Source organism: Mytilus californianus, unplaced genomic scaffold, assembly GCF_021869535.1.
Source record: "Mytilus californianus isolate M0D057914Y unplaced genomic scaffold, xbMytCali1.0.p SCAF_3, whole genome shotgun sequence".
NCBI classification, from domain to species: Eukaryota; Metazoa; Mollusca; class Bivalvia; order Mytilida; family Mytilidae; genus Mytilus; species Mytilus californianus.
Window position 1 is genome coordinate 72980959 of NW_026262679.1, and position 23460 is coordinate 73004418.

Sequence of the window (23460 nt, forward strand, 5' to 3'; positions counted from 1 at the left end):
ACCTTGCAGTGATCACCAGTTTTTGTGCCTTACAGTTGTTAATTCTATGCATTGATTTAGACTCATACCCCATAACATACCTGACAACTAATTTTGATGAAAATGAGTTTTAATGCACATAAAAGAGAGGGAAAAAAATAGATATGTTTGTATTGGTATATTTGACATACTTTAAGATATTTTGATTAAGAAAGAAAAGTGATACATTGATCCTATTCCAACACCTACTTTTAATATAAGGACTTGATCTGATGTTGCAAGCATTATGTCAATGTTACATATATATTTTACAGAGTGTTATTTTTGCATTTTTGGCACTTTGTTATGCTTAAATTTTGCACTGCTGAATTTCTATCAGGAAACTCGATTGTTTTTAGAATTTTTAGCATTTTAAAAATTTGAAATAGAAAACTGAACTAAACTATTGCACATGAAAAGCACATGCTTGTTGAGAATGTAAAAGTGTGTTTAAATTTCTTTGAAAAATATTGCAGAAAATTGAAAGCTGTCAGTTTTGAAAGATATTTTCAGTCTGATAAAAATCAAGGTCACAGTATAATTGTTTGCCCCTATTTGTTGTAAGTAAAGAAATAGTTGATGAAAGTTTCCCAATGATTTTGGGACACACATACACAGCCCTACTGGACATCTTTTAATCTTTTTTAAAACTATATATATATATATAATGAATTCCAAACTTTGTTTGACTCAGCATCTTATGTCCGATATTCAGGTGTCAAATATTTCTTGTATCCAAATTTGGTCTATGGTTGAATGACTAGATTATTTTTAGGAAATTTAATGTTTGCCATGCTTATTCCAAGCTTTTAAAGAAACCACAAAGCTTTTAATGAAACCACAAAAAATTGCTATTTTGAGATATTTTTGTATCAGAGCTTTCACTTTTTGTTCTTTTTTTTAGGAGAAAATGATATGGTTTAAAAATGAGGTTTTGTCAACTTTAAATTTTAAAATTTGCAGCAAATGGTATTCACAGATATATTGTAAATTAATTCATGACACAAAATCCATATTTTCGCTTGAAAAAAAGCCATAGCAAAGGAACAGTACTTTTTTATACGACCGCAAAAATATTTTTGTGGTCGTATATTGGTATGACGTTGGCGTTGTCGTCTTCGTCCGAAGACACATTAGTTTTCGCACTCTAACTTTAGTTTAGGTGAATGGATCTCATTGAAATTTTACCATAAGGTTCAATACCACAAAAGGAAGGTGGGGATTGATTTTGGGGGTTATGGTACCAACAGTTAAGGAATTAGGGGCCAAAAATAAGCATTTTTGTAACTTCCAGACATAACTTGTGTGTAAGTGTATGGATCTCTCTGACATTGTACCACAAGGTTCCATATCACAAAGGGAATGCTGGGATTGATTTTGGGGGTAATTGCCTCCAAATTTTAGGAATTAGGGGCCAAAAAGGGGCAAAAACAAGCATTTTTCTAGTTTCATGACAATAACTTATGTGTAAGTCTATGGATCTCTCTGACATTGTATCACAAGGTTCAATATCACAAAGGGAATGCTGGGATTGATTTTGGGGGTAATTGCCTCCAAATTTTAGGAATTAGGGGCCAAAAAGGGGCAAAAAACAAGCATTGTTCTAGTTTCTTGACAATAACTTGTGTGTAAGTGTATGGATCTTTATGAAATTGTACTACAAGGTTCCATATCAAAAAGGGAAAGCTGGAATTGAGTTTGGGGGTAATTGCCCAAAAAGTTTAGGAATAAGGGGGTAAAAATAAGCATTTTTCTAGTTTCCAGACAATAACTTGTGTTCAAGTGTATAGATCTCTCTGAAATTGTACTGCAAGGTACCATACCACAAAGGGAAGGCTGGATTGATTTTGGGGGTAATTCCCTCAAAATTTTAGTAATTAGGGGCCATAAAAGGGCAAAAAAACTAGCATTTTTCTAGTTTCAGGACAATAACTTGTGTGTAAGTGTATGGATCTTTATGAAATTGTACTGCAAGGTTCCATATCACAAAGGGAAAGCTGGGTTTGAGTTTGGGGGTAATTGCCCTAAACGTTTAGGAATTTGGGGCCAAAAAGGGGCCATAAAACAACCATTTTTCTAGTTTCTTTCTTTAAAATTTTCCATTTTAAATTGGTTATTTCTGATTTATATATAAAAGAAAATAATAATGATATGGTTTGAATAGGTAAATTAAAAAATTTTAAGTTCTTAGACCACTTTCATTCTGTGTCAGAAACCTATGCTGTGTCAAATATTTAATTACAATCCAAATTCAGTGCTGTATCAAGCTTGAATGTTGTGTCCATACTTGCCCCAACTGTTCAGGGTTCGACCTCTGCGGTCTTATCAAGCTGCGCCCCAGCGGAGCATTTTATTTTTACTGTTCCTTATGTCAGAGTGAGGTCTTCAACATGTAGTAAAAACTCACACATATGTTCATAAACATAATTATGTTAAAAATGAAGTTAAAAATAACAAAACAAATGTAGCTTGATTTTCAACAATAAACTCAACACTATACATATTGACATCTTAATATTGTCGCTTAAATTTGAATGGTTAGACCGAATACTGTCAGCAAAATGGTGTACATGACCCTTTATTTGACAGCATGGAAGAATGCAATTGTTGAACCTTTGATGCATGAAAATTAGCATGCAACTAGAGCATGAGAAACTACACATGAACATCTGATATATCATTTATATATGACCATTATACTTTCTGAGATATAGCAAATAAAATATCCTGATATAAGTAGTACAAACATATAGAATACACGTAAATATTGTAAAAATTTCAGCAATTTTGACTTAGAAATGAATGTATCTCAAAAGACTGTCCTTTTTTCTTTGAAAATGATATCTTATTGCTACTGAAATTTCTGTGTTACTGATAAAATTTAAAGGGGGTCACCTAATTTGTTTTTTGAATATAAATAATTGAATCTTCTGTAAAGCCAGGAAAAAGTGCCCAAAAAGGCAATAGTAATTGTGACATTGTCACAGCCAAAACGAATTTGGTGACCCCTTTATTTCAATATTAATTTGTCCTAAATTTAGTGGTCATAACATTATTTTTAAAGAAAATTTGAAGGACATTTTTTTATAAAAAAAAAAAGGCAATTGAAAATATAATTATTCAATACTTTTTGTGATATTTACTTGCATACTATACATTTGTATGAAAATAAGGAGATGCTGTATGATTGCCAATGAGACAACTATCCACCAAAGTGCAAATGAAGTGGATGTAAGCAGTTAAAGGCAACCATAGGTCTTCAATAATGAGAAAACCAAATACTGTATTTGTACTTCTTTCCACGGAATATTCAATTCTCTTTATCTCTATATCTCCTTAAATATAAAAGTTACTTTTTTCTATATGTACATGCATTCCTCATGCTCTATGTGCTTGAAAAATTTCATAAAAATCTGTGAGATTGTCCATCAATGTACCTGTTACCCTAATAGTTTCCTGAAAGTTGAAGAGTGAGTCCTGATTTTACTCAAATAATTTATTTTTTGAAATTTTAAGTTACTTCAATACAAGATTTCACCCTACCTTTCAGAAAATGTTATCCTTTGTTAATAAGTCAGAATAACACAAATGTGTCTAGTGTTTTAAATAGAAACTGTCTTTAATTTTATATATATTTCAAAAACTTTATGATTTTTAATGGATCTATTCAACTTCAAGACACCTTTTACTTGTAAGTCTCCTGTAGTGTTGTTTGAAATATTACATCTAATAATAAAAACAGATTTAATAATGAGTATAATCCTATTAAGTCATTCCCGTCAATTTATTAGTCAAAGACCGTGATTATTTTCTTTAGAAAAATCTCAGACATAATGAAAATAGTAAACTATTAAAGTGTTTTAAAGTAGGCCGTGGATGATAATGTTTAAACGTTTAAAAATATGTATCATACACAAAACAAAGAGACCATACAATTTTATAATGGTGTAACAAATTTTTGATACTGTTGAGCCTTCAGGATGGAGGAAAGTAGCCCAGGGCGGGCTTATGGATTCAGAAAATATTGTCTGATGCCTGGTAAATGTTTTTTCCTATTTAGATGTGTATTTTTATACTTATATTTGTTGTGATTTAAATTCAAAGTATAATGTTATGTGATAATGACCCATAAACACATTAAAATCACTAGTGGATAATATTTTCAGCAGTTATGATTTTGGGAGTCATTATTATAAGTTAAAATGGTCACTTCTCTTTGAAATTTGTTATTTAAATGATTTTGTGGAATGTAATTTTCTTGTTTTCAAAAATGTTTTTGTATAATTTGAATCCTGACGATCTGGTGTTGGAAATAACAAATTGACTTAATTAACATATTATCTTGTCTGCTTTCTTTATATGTAAATGAAAATTATTTATTTAGACCAATATCTTGATTCTTTTACTAAAAGTTTTCAAAATGTTTATTCTAAATGGAATGACCCATTTAAAGTAAATGCGAGCACTATATATTGATTTAATTGTATCTAAAGAAAAATTTGTTGTGAAAATATTGATATTATTATCAGTTTATTTAAGTTAACAACAGTAGAATTGGGAATCAGTTCAAAAAATCTATAAAAAAAATAAGGTAGTTATATCGTTCTCAATGCAGTCAATTCTGAATATGCAATAAAATGGGACCTACTTTAACATGTTATATATTAAGTCCCAGATTAAAACTAGTCAATAGTTGAAAGATGTTCAGTTCCAGGCCTCCACATTATCATTTTTGAAAACTTGTATATCGATAAAGTTGCAAGAAAATCAAGTTGTCCTTTCTAAACTCACTTGCCCAAATCCAAAGGGCAAATCTTAAATTAAATAATGCTGTCCTTGCCTATTGGTACAATTATGGGATCATGTACAAACTTTGGACTTCTAACTTACCTGATGAAGATGAATCCAGGAAAGCGCCTTTTATGCAATTCATTTATTACAATTGTTTGCAATATTCTAATATAATGTCTTTTTGGCATATAATTCATGGCGCACTGCGTCCTGGATGCATGATTTTTTTTGTCTGGATGTGCAAAATCATAAACTGGTGCCCTTGCAAGACACATCCTGGTAACACTAGTCCCATCATCATCAAGATTATTCTTTAGCTGTTAAAAAATATCTGAAAATGTGTTTCTTGTCAATATTTTTAACGGAAATTTACTTTCGTCAAGCATGTAACTCTTCTAAGGTAAAGAAATAATTATGTAAGAAAATAAAACATCTATATCTTATAGGATATACAATAGAAAATGGTTTATAAGCTTACAAGTGCTATTTCTTTTTTATTTCACTGACAATCAAACATCTTATAATCTTTTATAGGTGATAAAAATACCTTAATCCCTAATCCAGAATTATTAGAAATGAATGCCTAATTATGACATTTTTGATACTTGAAATATTTGCGACAAGTTAGAACTCAGTTTTGGGCTTTTCATTGCAAGCTCTGAAATTCAGCATTATAAACTTAGGAACATATAGATTTATTAAACACAGACATGAAATTATTACTTGTGATATTTACATCGTTTTCCTTTCTGGTCACTGATGTATAGTTAGCTGTCTTATTGGCAATCAGAACACATCTCTTTTCATTATATTGTCACCAACTATAAAACATTGGTTTTGTAAAAAAAAAGATATACAATGCATCATTCTATAAAGGATTATTGGTTAGTCAAGCATTTGCCCATGTATTGAGATTTAAAAGATTATAGTATATATTGAAAAAAAGTTATACATGTAGATAATATTTATCTATATATGCATTTATTTTGCAAATAATACCATCCTAATACAATTTTGGCAGGATATTCAATATCTTTTATTAAATAACATGAATTTGATCTTTTGAGAAAACAAACTTTGTTAAGAATTGATGATAAAACAACACATGCTGATTAGACATGTCAATCATCGTACTGTTACATTGATTGAAAGTATTAAATTTTATGACAAAATTTATTTCAGGATTTTTAGTTTGCCATGACAGACTTTTGGTGGGTCATTGTGGAGGGTTGAGTGCTGAAAAACATATTGTACAGACAAGCTTGTCTATTGGTGAAGGCCAGAATTTGACCTCTCCATGTCTGTTACATAAAAAGAAGGAGATGTGGTATGATTGCCAAAGAGACAACTATCCACCAAAGTTCAACTGAAGTAGATGTAAGCAATTATAGGCAACCATACTGCCTTCAACAATGATAAAAACCCATACCATATAGTCAGCTATAAAAGGCCCTGACATGAAAATATGAAACAATTGAACTAAGAAAACTAATGGCCTAATTTATAACAAAACAGTTTATGAAAATCAAATATGACAGACATGAACCAATAACAATCACTGAACTACAGGCTCCTGACTTGGGACAGGCACATAAAGAATGTGGTGGGGTTAATATAAATAAGAAGGTGTGGTATGAGTGCCAATGAGACAACTCGCCATCCAAGTCACAATGTATAAAAAGTTAACAACTATAGGTCAAAGTACGGCCTTCAACATGGAGAACATGTTTGAAGGCACCAACCCAATTGGTGGGTAATGTACATCTCCTTTAATTTTAAGTTCCTTTTAGATACCTTTTTGTCAATGTCTTTACTCCTTAATATACCCACTGACACTTATTTAAATATGACCTACTTCTCAATTCCCACTGACATCACTATCAAATATGACCTACTTCTCAATACACAAATTCACATTTAAATATGACCTACTTCTCAAAACTAACTAACTCTCATTCAAATATGACCTGTTACTCATTACCAACTGACTTCACTATCAAATAAGACCAATTTCTCAATATCCACTGACACATTCATATATGACCTACTTCTCATTTCCCGCTGACTTTACTTCCAAATAAGGCCTACTTGTCCATACCCACTGACTCGCATTCAAATATGACCTACTTCTCAATACCCACTGACACACATTTAAATGTGACCTACTTATTAATAACCACTGACTACTATCAAATATGACCTACTTCTCAATACCCACTGACACACATTTAAATGTGACCTACTTATTAATAACCACTGACTACTATCAAATATGACCTACTTCTCGATACCCTCTGACTCACATTCAAATATGACCTTCTCATTACCCACTGTATTCCCTCAACTACTAATGTGGGATAAAACTGACAGTCATAATCTTACACACATGTTACATATCTGAAGTTGACAAACCAGTCCAAAACTACAGTAACTTTAAATAATAATCTAACTGTTGTCTGCATTTATTTTCTGAATACTTTTATCAATTTGAGAATGTCCCTTTTCCTAAAATCAGAAATCTAGTTTTGACATTTTTTGCCAAATATTTAAGATATATATATGATGGTCTGGAAAACTAAAAAAAATCTTTAAAAAAGTATGTTTTACTTTGAAGTTACACTCTATTCTTTGACTGTGACATTAAATTAATAATTTACTCTTTTTCCCATTGAAACTTTTAGAGCTATAAATAAAAAGACATCTATAGGGAAAAAAGTCAGGAGCCTGTAATTTAATGGTTGTTGCTTGTTGCTGTATATCATATTTGTTTTGCGTTCATTATTTTGTTCATAAATCAGGCCGTTAGTTTTCCCGTTTGAATTGTTTTACATTTGTCATTTCGGGGCCTTTTATAGCTGACTATGCGGTATGGGCTTTGCTCATTGTTGAAGGCCGTACGGTGACCTATAGATGTTAATTTCTGTGTCATTTGGTCTCTCTTGGATAGTTGTCTCATTTGCAATCATACCACATCTTCTTATTTTCATGTTTGACGACATAAAAGGAATATATTATGATGAATTGAACTAGTAGAAAGTTAAGAAAGTGACCTGTTAGATAAAGTATTTTGAAGAATGTTCAAACACAATCAATGTGTTAAGACTTACAAATTATTTTTGAAAAATTATCAAAGTAGCATAGTTCTAAACATTAAATTTAAGTTAACCCATTACGGTAGGTAAACTTTAAACTTTTAAAGATTTTTTAAAATCCTTAACTCAAAATTTTAAATTTAAATTGTAAGTATAATGTGTCTTTTAAATTTAAATTCTTTTTGAAGTCAATTATGAATATTTAATCTTGCAGTACCGATGGATTAACTCGGAGAGTGTCTGTATTTGACTAGTCCATAAAAGTTATTGAGTAATAATGTACACTTTTGTTGACCTGATCTTTCTATAATCACACATGCATAGTTGATACTTATGATGATATTATGGATATAGGAATTATTGATGTCTCAAATGAAAATTATAGTGATTTAAAAACAAATTGAACTCAAATATTATCTTGTGGAATTAAGTTTTTAACATATAAAAAGTCAACATATTTGAAGTTCATTTTAAATGGATTAAGATCAGGATTGCTTTCTTTGTATCAAGTCTGCATTTGATACTTAATTGCTTCAGGTGTAGAATGCTTTGGATATTTCAAATAAACGACTTTGCATCACAGCATGATTTTGATAATACTGATGTTACAGTTAGAGAAACCATTCAAAATAATTTTTTTTTGTACATGCATGTAGTTTGATTATTCTGAACTGACATGTTTTTCGTTGAAAATGAAGTTACAGGTGTATGAAATTTTCAATGAAAGGAAGTGCAAAATTACACATTGATTAACTTTTATATTAAAAAAAGATTTGAAAATTTGCGTTGAGAAATACTCGGTAGGTTCAGTCAGTTTAAAAGAAAAGTTATGCTCCAATGATTGCAAGAAACCAATGTAGTAGCTACTTAATTTGTTGATTCATATTGATATGGAATAAATTTTCTAATCTATGGAAATTTGAAGACCTTGGTATCAAATATTTCGAATTAATTTAATGGTTAATGAATATACTAGTAGCGTTAATTGTGAATTATAAAATTGATTTGTAGTTTTATATGCATCATCAAGTCGCAGAATAAATTCAGAAACTAAGTGCTGATATTGTTCCTACGAAATACTTATTGAAAATCAAACTTTTATGAGTTTTAAGGAGAGATTGTTGTACAGTTAATAATTTAAAGAGACAGTACATGTCATACAATTGATAAAAGCTATCTATTGGAATTCATAAATAGAAGGTTTGATTGCATAGATCAATAGATCGTGTAAAGATTGGGGAGAAAAGAGAAATACGGATCAGTTTATTGTAATCAAAACTTTAGTAATGGAAGGAGAAAAAAAGTGGAAGTTGGAAATTTAAAATTGCATTTTGCAGTGATGATTTAAGAGTTTCATATGAAATTAGTGGAATATTAGTAATTAGAACTTGGGAAGTTGAAAACTATGTGAAATGGAAGTCTTAGAATGATGTGATCAAATTTGGAATTAATTTTAATATTTTTCATAATTGACAATAGTATTACCATATTATCATTAAACCTAGAGCCGTGTCAGCATTATTTGTAACAATGACAGAAGTCATATAAGATCTTAGGTCATCATCACAGCATCGCTTAAAGTAGACCGAGGAAGTGTGCTTTGTTTTCCTTTAAAAATGTGTGATAAATACAACTGTTCTTGAGTCCATATTCATATTTGATAGACGTATTGATGAAATTTGAATTGGAATTTAAGTTTTTTGTTCATAATACACAATGTAAACATATTGGATTTAAAAACAAAACCAGCAGATTTTTTCAAGACCAAACATCAATGGAATGTTTATAAAAGTTGATCTTGTTAATTAAAATGAATTTACGTCGGGAGAGACGAGATTCAGTGATTCCTATGTCCTATTTTGTGGTCTGGATGAAACACCCCGCCAGTTTGAGTGGAGGTAATGTTTACTTTGACTCACGTGCATCTTTGAGTGAAAGTTTAGGTATTTTTGATTGGGGAAAGTTTCTATATAAAAGTATAATAGAAATGTATTGAATCTGTTGATGAGATTTGAGTATCAAAAATGTATTAAACAGAATTTTAAGGACTAAATTACAGCAAATAATTTTGCATCTATGTAAAACTTTTGTCTTTTTTTTTTCTACTTTTGTACATCATGAAAAGGATGTGAAGGATTTATCTATGAGATAGCATTTAGGGCACATTGGAAAGAAAGCTATGAGAAATTTTAGAGCTGAAATAGACTTTACAGTATAAAATTATGTTTCATCGCCATCACAAGTTTTCCTCATAAAATACTGTATGAATATTAAATATAACTTATTCTTGAAAAATTCAATTGATTAAATATATGTTCAGTGAGGTAGCCCATACTGGAAAAGGCAGTATAGTCAGTCATCCATTTCTCAACTTTGAATGTGAACTATGACTATAAAGACAGGTTTAAGGAGAGAAAAAATACTCTTATAAATAACATTCTTATGTTTTTGTGTGTTTGCAGTGCAGTAAACAAATGTTAAATTATGTACAGATTAAATAATGTTTGCTTATCCTTTAGGATTATGGCACATTATTTTGTCTTTACAAGTTCAAAAAAGGGTAACAATTGAAATATAATGTAAAGTCTCTTTGAAGGATTATTAATATTTAAACTGACCACTTCACCTTAATATAGCACTTTGCAGTACTATAACACTGAAATATTATTCAAATACCATGGATTCTTTTTTTATGTGGGTACACATTTCATGGATTATCTTGGTATAGTTGAACCACAACTTGTGTGTTTAACAAAATAAAAATTTCCTATAGACTCAAAATCAGAATTTGTCTAAACTATGAAATTCACAAAAAATTGGTACCCACTGAAAAAGATGAAAACACAGTAGCATGGAATGGAATTTGTATCATAAAATGATAATGGACAGTTTAGCCTTAAAATAAGATTTTGTATATCATTATCATTTTAGCTCACCTGACCAAAGGGTCAAGTTAGCTAATTTCATCACTTGGGGTCGGTTGTACTTCGTTGTCATCTGTTCACTTTTACAAAATTTTCCTCTGAAATTTTTTTTTAGATAGAAATATAATATATTTAACTACAGTAATAATTTTATGTAAGGCGAGTGCTTTGAATTTAAATTTTCAGGGTTCTGGTAACATTTTATGCACTAGTGTGAAATTTGATGGTGATGGTTGCTTTATTTCAGAAAAAGTTCCTATTCACTACAGAAGTAACAAGAAACAAATAGTTCCAGCAGCAGCCTTAGCACATGATCTAAATGCACCCCCAGATATAGTTCAAGATGTAGAGGACAGTGGAAGAACATCACGCTCTAGTTCACATTTGTCACCCAATACACAAAAAGCACCTGCCTTTTTACCAGGTTTGTTAGTTGTAGCAGTATCATGGTGCATCATAGATAAACTGATTTACTATTATTTGAAAGGCGAATTTAATCTCAATTTTTAACCAATGATGGTTACTCACAGATTATCTATGGTTAAAAAAAAAAGTAGGAGTTTCTCAGCTAAAATCTTATCGAAGGCTGATAGCCCTGAGATGAGATGCTGCAGAGAAACTTCCTTGAGTTGAGAGATGAAAGATAATCTGTTTATCACTAATGTTGGCATATGACGTCAAAGTGTTCTCACTCTTCATAACTGAGAAATATTGTCAGTCTAGTTGCTTGAAGTGAAAAATCATCACACAAAAGGATCAAATCAAAATTTAAAAGAATAGCAATAAAAACATATTTTTACCACTTCAAAATATTGATAATCTTAACTGAAAATATGAACTTTTACAATGAAGAAAAAATGGATACATTGTACTTCCAAAATTGAATACATAAACAAATGTATATTGTTAGGTTTTTTTTTCTCGGAAAGTTGAAAGGGAAATCAACTTAATTTATTATAAAGCTGTGCATCCCTTTTTTACAGATAGCTTTTATTAACTTGCATTGAGTAGTTTATCAGTGCCTAAATCAGTTTGTTTATTGTTTTTATTGCACATTGTCAAATTCACCAAAAGGGCTGGAGTACAATGTGAAAGGGTGCACTTTACATAATTCACTTCCAGCAGGGGTATTTGTTTTTACACCTATCAACAACAGATATATTTTGGTATACTGTTGTCTGTCTTTTTATTTGTCCTTTTGTTTTGAACTCTGTCTTATGAAAACTTAAGTTTGGTTGATTGGATCCTCACAATATATTCATAGTGTCAATGATCCTTCAACTTTAATAATTTACAAGTGTCTTTTCAGAGAAAAATAGACTGATTCTTAAAAATTGGAAACTTGAAGTGATGCCTACAGCTTTTTATAGCTTACTTTTTTTGTATGGATTTTGCTCATTGTTGAAGGCATATCAGTGACTTATAGTTGTTTACATCCTTATGATTTGGTCAACGGTAGAGGGTTGTTTCATTGACAGTCATACCACATCAACTGATTTTTATACCCATAATAACTTAAGTTGGGTTTATTGGATCTTTACAAAATTTTAATCATTGTTTTGTTCTATGTATGAAAACTAGCCCACTTTAGATTTTAAAGATTCTTTAAAATTTGTTGTTCAAGAGTTATGGGACTTTACTTGTTAAAATGTTTAAAATTTAAAGCATGTTTCCTGATAAGTCCAGTTTGATTTATTTGATACTTCAGATATGGGATCACAATGTTTAATTAAATCTTTACATAATGTATGGTCCAATTCAATTTAATGATATTTAGATTTGTCGTTCCATTAGTTTGGGGGTTTTATCTGTCTTCTTCAGAATGTTGATATTTTTATGTGACTTGTGCATAGTTTTCTCTCTCTTTAATCCTGTGCAACATTATTGTTAGGCATACAACCTGTTTTGATTTTTCAATATTTTCATATTGATTGTTCTGGAGTTTTATGACCTCAAAATTAGGTATGCTGTTTTGTCCCCCCGCCCTGCATCAAAGTTGCACAGTGTATAATGATTTCATCCAGTCCATCAGTCCTTCCTGTCTATTCCTCACTTTGTTGTTGCCTTTAGTGTTAGCACCTTCATTTTTTGTCAGATCCTCATCAAAATTTGATTGAACATTTCCACTTATCAAAACCTAATGAGTTCAATAAACGGAAAATATGAAATGAGGGACCATTTTTTTAAGAGGGGGACTGGTAAAAATTTCCAATATTAATTATGTGGGGCAGGGGTGTATAAGCTTGCTCATTAAAGGTTCATTCATTGATTTTATTTTCAAAACAATGCATTATATTTTAAAAGATGACGAGAATTGCCGCTGTTTCATCATGCGCAAATTGTGCTGTTAATTCAAATGAATTTCCGCCCTCTTTTTGTGAAAAAAAACATTCGTTCATCAATGTAAAAATGGAAACATGCTTTCTTTATAGAATGTTGAGACCTTCTTTTTAATAGATTAAAATTTTTAAATTTACAATGTTTACAAAGACTGAAAAAAGGATGAAAATAAATTTACATTTTATGCACATTATGTAAGTAAGAATTGAAACACCTCAAATTGAATGCAAATTATATGGTACATTTTAAAATATTTCAGTTTTCCATACCCAATAGACAAATTTCTCTTTTCAACTTCATATCTTTAGATATATGATTTAGATATTGCCTTTGTATGAATTTTGTCAGGTGATAAGATTAATCTTGTTCATTTAAATTGTGGAATATTATTTGATTTTATCTATTAAAATACTTTCACATTAAGACACGTATAGAGCTGTTTACTTCATATAGACTTTTATATCTGTTTGCTTTTCATTTGTTTTATTTGCAGAACAATTGATTTTATATTTCAAGTTAGAATAACAACGCCTTATACATAACACTTATTGAATAAGAGAATGTCAGTTCACTTGTATTTAATCTATTAATATCATGAGAACACAATCTAATGACGAAAAGCATAGCATGCCACAACAGAGCATGATTCAATGAATTCTGTGTCTGGTCATCTGGGCAAGTGTGCACTGCAAATAATTTGTCAAAAAAGATGTTTGCAGAGGTCCATCCTATTTATATAATCAAATGTCTGGAAGAAGTTCTTTGGCATAAGAACAGTTGGTCATTTCTTAAGTACAATTCTACACTAAAGTTTGAACTGACTTGGAAATGAACCCTAGAAAATAATAAAAGTAAAAAATGAGGGTCATGCTTAATTTGTTTGAAATTTTCACCTGACTTACAAGGGCATTGTTTTTCAGTAATGATAAGAAGACATTTAGAAAATTTAATATTGACTATTATTGATTCACTAGTAACTTGACGCGTAAGTGTGTTTATGCCCCACCTAGGGGCATTATGTTTTTCGGTCTGTGCGTCCGTCCGTCTGTTCGTCCGTCGGTCCCGCTTCAGGTTAAAGTTTTTGGTCAAGGTAGTTTTTGATGAAGTTGAATTCCAATCAACTTGAAACTTAGTACACATGTTCCCTATGATATGATCTTTCTAATTTTAATGCAAAATTAGAGTTTTGACCCCAATTTCACGGTCCACTTAACATAGAAAATGATAGTGAGAGTGGGGCATCCATGTACTATGGACACATTCTTGTTAGTCATGGAGTAACAATTTTCATGGATTCTTCATTTTTAAGGTAAACCTTCAGTAGTAATTAATAGGAGCAAGGTTTGTATATTTTCAAAAACTTGACACCATTGCTATTTTGAGAAAAAATTGAATCTACAAATAAAACTACTTTTACCATTATCTGATATTGGGTTATAAATGTTATCTTTAAAGTATATTTTTTAAATTAACAGGTGATAGAGTAATTTTTGCTGAGAGTCCTTCAGCTCCAGGAATACCTGTAGTTTATAGAACACCTGAAGAAAGATCGTCAAATCCAGACAGACTTAATCTTGACAGGTATGTCTGTTTAATGACGCATTATCATTACATAATATACAGATACTACAGTCAACATAATTATTAAGTACTTAGGTTAAGAAGCAAATGTAATATGCATGAAATAATGAAGTACTCATACACCTTCTTAATTTTTTCGAGTGAAATCCTTGAGGGAAAGCATGTGATAAAACCTGTCTGAGATTGTCAGCTGTAATTGTGAACTTTTGTGTCATTGTAAACGTACACTGATTGGTTGCGTTATCACATATATTCTCAGTGAGACATTAGGCCTCTCCTTGATGAACAATGGTAATAAGCAAGGACTAGTATCAACAATTAATCCTCTGCTTTTGTGCACTGCACGAAATTCACAATATTTGTCATTCGAAATGACCAAGAATGGTTCCTTATTAATGATGCATCAATGACACATTTTACAACTACAACCACATTAGATTGATTGAGTGGGTTGTTGCTTAATAGCCAGTGGCCAAAGTCCCTCAATGACGTCACATTACAGTTCAGTAACACTTCAGTGACAATGGCCTATATTTTTTGTTTTATTGACTTTGATTCAAATTTGGTATATACAGTGGGAAATCTAGTGACAAAATATAACTTCTCCTGTAAATATTGAAAACTAGATCTTCTCAAAGTTTGTCCCAATTAAGCAAGGACGCTATCAATTATGGATTCACAGGAAAATGTTCTGGTAAAAAGTGAAAAAAGAAATAAGTTGAAATAAAAACAAAACTTCCATTCAATGTTTTCATTTCCCTCCTTAAGTAGCAAACGACGAGTACAGCAGGCTATAAAAGCTTGATGTAAAATTGGTTTAAAATGTTGCTGTGCGAATAAATTCCTGGAGTACAAACTATAATATATTTTTCTACTGGCTGTTTACCTTTCTTGAACATGCTAATTATCCGAATATATATACAGATAGATCAGAAAAAGTCTGGGAAAAAATTCCAAAGGAATCGATTGATATGCAGCAAAGATTGGCACTTTTGAAATTAAGTTACTAAGCAAATTCAAACGGACTTTATCTCGATGTAAACATTGAATTTGAATAGATCAAGAAGACCGCAAATACATGTACAAATATCGAGACAACCTTTTTTTAAAATTGTATAAAAAATAGTAGAAACATACCTACTTTATAAAAATAGTTATCTTTAATTTCTTAACCTGCACAGACAGACTTTTAAATTTTTATATTCACAAAAAGACAATATTTCTCTATTGAATGTACATGTGACAAGAGCAGATCGGTGTGCTCGATCGCTTAGGTGTGAAAAAATAAGTATACTTTGGGAACTTGTAACATGCTAAGGACTTTGTGGAACACTCCGAAAATTGGTGACCCGAAAGATCTTTAGATTTTGTATGTTCATGATTTTTTCCAATTTTTTTTATCAATATGCAGCAAAGATTGGCAATTTTTAACTTTCAGTTTCACAAGCTTCTAATGCAACTATCTCGATAGATACTGAATATAAAACATCGTGTATTTGCATGTATATTTCTAATAACACCGTTTAACAAATAATTTTTTTAAAATGTACAGTTATCATTTAGAAATAACTTTTGATCAGTATCGTCACCGGTATTGTTTTATTATTGACTTTCTGGACTATCATAAGAAGAGTGAATTTTCTTCGGTTTTTGTTCACTGGATATCCCACTGTATAGTTGTATATTTCAAAAATCCATGGAGGGGCCTCGGTGGCCGAGTGGTCTAAGTAGTTACTACTGTAATCACTAGCCAGTCAACACTGAGGTTGTGAGTTCGAACCCCGCTCGTGCGGGTGCACTCAACTCAATCTTAATTGACTAGGATTGTCAGTTTTCTAATCGAAGGTCGGTGGTTTTCTCCGGGCACACCGGCTTCCTCCACCAATAAAAACTGGCCGCCACGAAATAGCCCAAAAGTGGCGTTAAAACACCAAAAATCAAATCAAATCAATCAAAAATCCATGGTGATATATCTTTGTTTTCTAACTGCTATAATCCTGGTACATGTACATGTAGTACAAAACAATTTCCTTACTTTGGATCACCATATCCTACATTTTATTCTTGAGCTACTATTGTTTTATTTTTCATTAAAGACTGTATGATTGACATTTGTAATGATATTTTGAGGGTTCTATATATTTTATAGATTTTACAGTCAGTAATTATTATGTACAAATTAAAAAAGAAAGATACAATGTAGCACAAGAATTTGCTTCAATATTTAAACTTCTGTGTTTATAGTTAATATATATTACTCATACTGTGTGTTTAATCATTGATTTGATTGCTTGAAAATAGATTTATTAATGTGAACTTCGCCTGCAATGATTTTTTTTTTTTTTTTTTTGCAAAACATTTATATGATTTGATTTCCTTATTTTCAGACGGAAACTAACAGTATGTCCAATTTTGGAAGGAGAGGAACAGCTGCGTCTGCTCAATTATCAACACAATATGATCTGCAAGATCCAGCATCTGAGTTCATTAAAACGTTTGATATTCTTAGATTTGTATGACAATCAAATAGAAGAAATAGCAGGATTGAATGCACTGAAATCATTACGGGTTCTTATGTTAGGCAAAAATAGGTTAGTATGCTAGGATATAAGGACTTCATCTGAATTTTTTTTTTTACTAGATAATTAAGAAAAAAGAGAAATTTTGATTGATAACGACCAATTAAACATTGTTCAGATGTGGATTTGTGCATCTACCATTAGATATGCACACATTTTGAGAATTGCAGAAAACTCTTTAAGGATGTTTGCTTCTCTTACTTTTGACTTTTTGTCAGATATTAGGAATCCTCTAGTTTTAATCATGTAGTGCCAACAAAAAATTTCCCACCTTCCCCAACTTTTCATAATTTTGTTACATATAAAAAAATGTTTTTGAAAATCTTATAAAATCCTTGTTATTTTTTCATACTTTTTGAGAGAAAATAGGTGCCAATGTTAAATGTATGAAAAAATCTAGAAAGAGTCATTCCCACCAAATTTTCAATTAATCATATCTCTAAAACAAGGACACAGATCTATCATTTGTTTTTACTTTTTCAGTTCTGTTATTTATATACTATCAATTTATAACAGTCTTTTAAAATGCTTGTTATTTTGAAACAGAGGAGCGAACATCCTTAAGTAGTTTGCAAACATGCCATAAAAATAATCAAATTAACAATGAAGAAAACTGATATAAACCCTAAAAATAAACCAGAAACTAACAAGAACCATCAATATTTTTTTTCATTTCTCCATTCCTCTATAAAATTGCTAAATTTATATTTCATACTTATACTTGCAATTTTGATCTTTTGATATATATATCCAACAAAAAAAAAAATCAGATAATTCACACACGCACACACTACAGTACATGTTTTAAACAGTGTCTTTGCACTGATTTTACTCTTGTATAGTCTAGATATCCCAACTGGTAGATCTTTCTTATAAAAAAAATGACATAGATAATACTATGTGCAGTGCATTTAAAGTTAACCTTAAAAGGATACATACCGTACCTGCTTATGTTTCTTAAAGGAGATTTGAAGTAGATATCAAATGAGAAAAAACATAAAACAAGACACAAGACAAAAGACAGCAAAAGACATTCTGTTTGTTTTAAGACTGTCTACAAACTCAGTAATTTATAAAATATTTCTTTTTTTTTTAGGATAAGGAGGATAGAAAACTTAGATACTTTATTCAAGTTAGATGTTTTAGATTTACATGGAAATCAGGTAAGCACAGTGGAATCTGTTTGCCACTCTACATGTCTACCAGACAGTTGGATTGTCAGAACAGGTGGATTGAGAATGATTTCTAAAGAATGGGAACTGTAAAGGATCATTCAAAAGCGGGTAGTCATTCAAGAAAGGGTCTGCTTTATTAAGTTGACAATTGGTTCCGCAAAACAAAAATGTTCAGATATAAATTGTTTAACACAAAATACTACATGTATCTATTGATAACACCCTATTAATTTGATGTATTGAATGATTGATTGATTTCATTTATTCATTTAGCAATTGAACTTTTAGATTAAGTAAAAGCTGAACCAGAAAACACAATTACCTGAAACACATGAAAAAAGAAAAAGAGTTTTTAAAGCAGTGCTGAAATGTTATAATTTTGTAATTAGATCTTCTTTATCTATTGCATAGGGATCTCCAGCTTAGCCTAAGTTTGATTTACCCCTTGATCTGGAGCCATTAATGAAATGCAAATAAAATTTTTGCTTGATTAAAAGACAAATAGAATTCTAAACAGTGTTAAGACTTTATGTTTGTGTATACTTCAAAACATTGTAAAGAACAAAGAGCTTTAAAAATATTAATCAATAGTTAGCTTTAAAACCAAATATTTTCTTTAATAATTGGTCAGTATCTTTTGTCCATATATAATTAGCATTCAAGTGCAATTATTGAGTGGTTCAATGAACAATTTAGAATTCAGCATCATTCTTTAGAAATCATTGTTAAGTAACAAGAATGGAATAATGTATGAGGACTCTCTTGACTTTTTATTTGCCTGTTTACGTGACGTATTATGTTATACCGTTGTCCGTACGTCTGTCCGTCCGTCTGTCTGTCCGTCGTCAACATGTAGGACAATAACTCAAAAATGCTTTGAGCAGTTTTCATGAAACTTTGGTGAATTGTTTATATCTATTGACGTGGGCTCCCTTTCGATTTTTTAAAATTTTAGATTTTACGTTTCCGAGTTATGGGGTTTTATTCATTAAAAAAGGAGAATTTTCCAGTTTTCGGACAATAACTCAAAAGAGCTTTGAGCAGTTTTCATGAAACTTTGGTGACTAGTTTATATCTATTAAAATAACCTCCCTTTTGTTTCTTATAAATTTTGGTACGACATTGAGTAGTTATATAACTTTATTCTTTGAAAAAGTGATGGGCGTATCATGCACTCATGGCGCAGCTCTTTATTGAAATTTGCCCTGGTTGATGAGTGTGATTATTTTAATATATATATTCCCTTCTGTTGTAAGATTGCTGTCAGACTGACTTTTACCCTATTATCAGTTCTTAATCTTTTAACTGTACATAGGAATTTATCCAATATAAGAAATCTCAAAATGTGTTTTTATATTATTTCTTATTTCAGATTTCCAATATAGAAAATTTAAATCATCTGTCAGAGTTACGAGTGCTAAATTTAGCAGGAAACCACATTATACATGTAGATAACTTATCGGGTATGGATTCCTTAGCAGAGTTAAATCTTCGACGGAACAAAATAAAAACTGTGGTATGTATAATGTTAGGATGAAATGTAGGATCGTAGATTTGTATTATATACAATAATACTTTAAAATTATTTAGATATTTTAACTCTTCTGATCTTTAAGGGAAGGGAATTTACAAATATATCTCTATTTTAGTTTGTAGGATATTGAATTTGCTATAATCTTTTTTTGTTTATTTACAATAAAAAGTGTTGCTTTTAGCTTAAAAAAATAACCCCAAAAAATGTTGTATGGATTTATTTTATTGGCCTAATGTAGAATTCCTACAACTTTAGTTATCCAAAATACTCTTCTTCAGTTTTTTAGTAGTTGTTCAAAAAACTATACCGTAAATACACTATCTTATGCCTTTATACATATATATGGTGTTTCGTATTATCACCATTATGTTTTATTTAATTGCAAGACTTTACAACATTCTTGCATTCCATTCTACATCATGACAATTTTATCTCAAGGTCAAGTCAAAGTATATCACTGTTATCATGTGATCTGTCATATATTTGAACGCTCTGCTTCAGTTTACAATGGAAAAATGTTTATGACATTAATATAAAACGTCACTAAAATCTAATTTGAATGAAAATTTAACCATTTATAAACTAAAACTTAACATTCATATCTTGTATGTGAAGATTGAGCATGAGAAAACAAATCCTTTCATCTAGGCGCTAAAAGACATCAGTAAATTTAATTGCCTAGAAAAATTGTGATTGTATTTTTGTTTCCCTTGATTGGCTGTCCTGCCTTTGTCTCTGAGTATTCTTACAAGATATATATAAATGTGCATAGAGTGCATCAAATTTGGTTCAATTATTTCAACTTGATCTTAAGGCTATCACAGAGTTACACTTGAGTAAAATAATTAGTTGATTCATAAATGAATTTTTTAACAGAGTAGAAAGGTAAATATTATTGAACTAAAACTCTATATAGTGCATTAATTGTTGTGTCTGCTAAAAATCTGTCTGCTCTCTTAGTCCAGTCATTTCAGCTTTAATGGATTTTTTTAAAAAGAATTATTAATCAAGAGGAGTTATCTTTCTTTAAACAGATACTTTCCTATGGAAAACAATTTCTGATATACGATATGAAATTTGGAATTAGAGTGAAATATTTGTTTAGTTTTAACATTTGAAAGTGATAAAAATACATTTGTTTATATCCTACTATGGTGTTGAGTAATCTACATGTATATTATATTAGTCTATACATATAATATATAAAATGTTGTATAGCTGTTTTAGATAAAAAGTTTATATATATTTATTACGACCAAAGCAAATTAATTGTACACATGGTATAGCATTGTCTGTATTATATCTATGAGTCTTGACATTACATTGCACTGTAACTCAAAGATGCCTTGAGTTATTGAGCAAAATATTTAGAACTGTGGTCTGTCTGTTAACTTTTGTTGATTTTAACTTTTTTGTAACCCAGAGTTATAGGACTGTAAACCGTGAAAAATACCGGGTAAGCAATCTGTCACATGAAGCACACTAACTCAAGTTTGCCCTTGAGTGGTTTACTTTAAAAAAAACTTCATTATTCTATTTACAATATATGGTGATCTGAGGGTCTGTAAATTTTTAAAAAAAATATTCACTATAGGCGTTCTAGAAATGTGGGAAATAGATCATAAAATAAATAGCATTATTTTAACATATCACACACTATTCAAATATGCCTGAAGCAATTTAATGCAAACCATAACAAATTATCTCGAGTGTTGGTTTGAGGGTCTTGATACTTTTTGATAATTTTCTCTTTGTAATTCATGAGTTAAGGGAGTTAAATCTTCAAAGTAATAAGGAATTTACTTATCAGATCAAAATGATTAAATCAGTTTCATTTTTAGTCAATGTGTTGAAGCATAGGACTTCACTTTGTAAAACTAATTCAATACTTTTTGTAACTATTGCTGGGGAAGGTGTATCATGTTATTATGGTGCAGCTATATTTATAATTCATTCTTGGTCCAAGAGAAATAATAAAAAAATGCAGAAATTAGAAATTTTGCATTTTTTTTTACAACATATCTTTTGAGTGTGTACACAGATTTATGAGATACAAGTTTTCTTGTTTGATAGTCAATATTGAATTTGTTTGCTCCCTTTTGAAATTAGTTATTTTGACCAATCAAATCATGGAGCATTTAACAATACTGTGGGTTACTTATAACCTATTTGACCATTTTGTCTCAATATTCTTACAATTTTTATTATTAGTTTGCCTAGCAACCAAGCAAACTCGAACTAAGTACACAATCAAATGATGTAGCTGTAATTGTAGAAAGTTTTTTTAATCATTAAATCAAAATCATGAACAATGTCACAAAAATTTCACAAACATTGAGTTATTATTGCAGCAACATTTGTTAACAAAATGTCAGAATATTAAAATGTAGGTGAAAAAGCTATGATGTAAAGCAGATTTTATAATAGATTGCTCAGTTTGGGAAACAGAGTAGATTTTATGTATGCTTTGTTATATGATTGCAGACAATAAGAAAAAACAGGTAAGGCCACTTCAAATTGAAAACTTGTTCTTCAGACTTTGAAGTACAAAAATTGAAGCAAAATATGTATTTTTAATTTTTTCTTCTAAATTGAACATTTTAGAAAGTGATACCTGAAATTTAGTGAGAGGAAGAGAATTTAAAATTTCATTTTGTAAAAATTTCATTTTCAGGAGCTAGAAATAATTTTAAACACCAAAATAACTGTAATTTGCTGCGAGTTGACGGACAAGCGATGACATTTTAATATTGACATTGTTAATTTAATTTAGAAGGAGTAATAATTCATGTAGCATACCGGGAATGTCAATATATTCTTTTTTTAGGTTTCAAAAATATTGAAACAAGTAACTCTGAATAACTATGAATCAATTTGCTGTGGCCTGTACTATAAAATGCAAAATTTCCAAAATTTTAAAAAGTGGGTAGACAAAGAAAATAAATAATACATGTATAATTTGTGTTTTTAATGTCAAATTTTTCTACCTGTCATAGGAGACAAGAAATTGATAAAAGTAGTTTAACCTGTCAGTATGTTTCATTATATGTGTTGCAAGTTTCAGGTCATTTTGTCATGTGTGTGCCTCAACCAAATGTCTTAATACTATGGATTAAAACATAGCTTAAAAGTCCAAGAGGGTATCATTTGCTCAGTAGTTAGTTCATTAGTAATGATATTGAATGATTACTTATATACCTTTCTAAGATTTTTTTTTTTGATTACATTGTATTAAGAAACTAAGGCTCCAACATTTTTGTCTTTTAAAGTTTTAGGTTTGAACATTCATGATGAAGGTAAATCCAGGAAGGGCATCTATGTCCTGTGGTTATATATCTTTACTTTTAAAGTGTAAATTGATCACATATACATTACCTCTCATTTACTTCGTACTAATCTGTCGAGTTAATATAAACATAAAAAGAT

General features: G+C 30.2%; 1 protein-coding gene across 6 annotated transcripts in view; it reads left to right on the forward strand.

Moving 5' to 3' along the window:
* Window positions 1-23460, forward strand: part of LOC127735043 (leucine-rich repeat-containing protein 49-like) — a 98013-nt gene that overhangs the window by 12123 nt on the left and 62430 nt on the right. For 3 of the 6 annotated variants that reach the window (XM_052245138.1, XM_052245139.1, XM_052245140.1), the window contains 5 exons: window positions 11073-11249; window positions 14641-14746; window positions 17134-17337; window positions 18422-18488; window positions 19873-20016. In XM_052245138.1, the coding sequence (XP_052101098.1) occupies window positions 11073-11249; window positions 14641-14746; window positions 17134-17337; window positions 18422-18488; window positions 19873-20016 (698 nt within the window). Of the gene's footprint in view, window positions 1-3878; window positions 4057-8917; window positions 9800-11072; window positions 11250-14640; window positions 14747-17133; window positions 17338-18421; window positions 18489-19872; window positions 20017-23460 lie in introns of those variants that run through there. The other 3 variants (XM_052245143.1, XM_052245142.1, XM_052245141.1) reach the window with 3 other exon arrangements.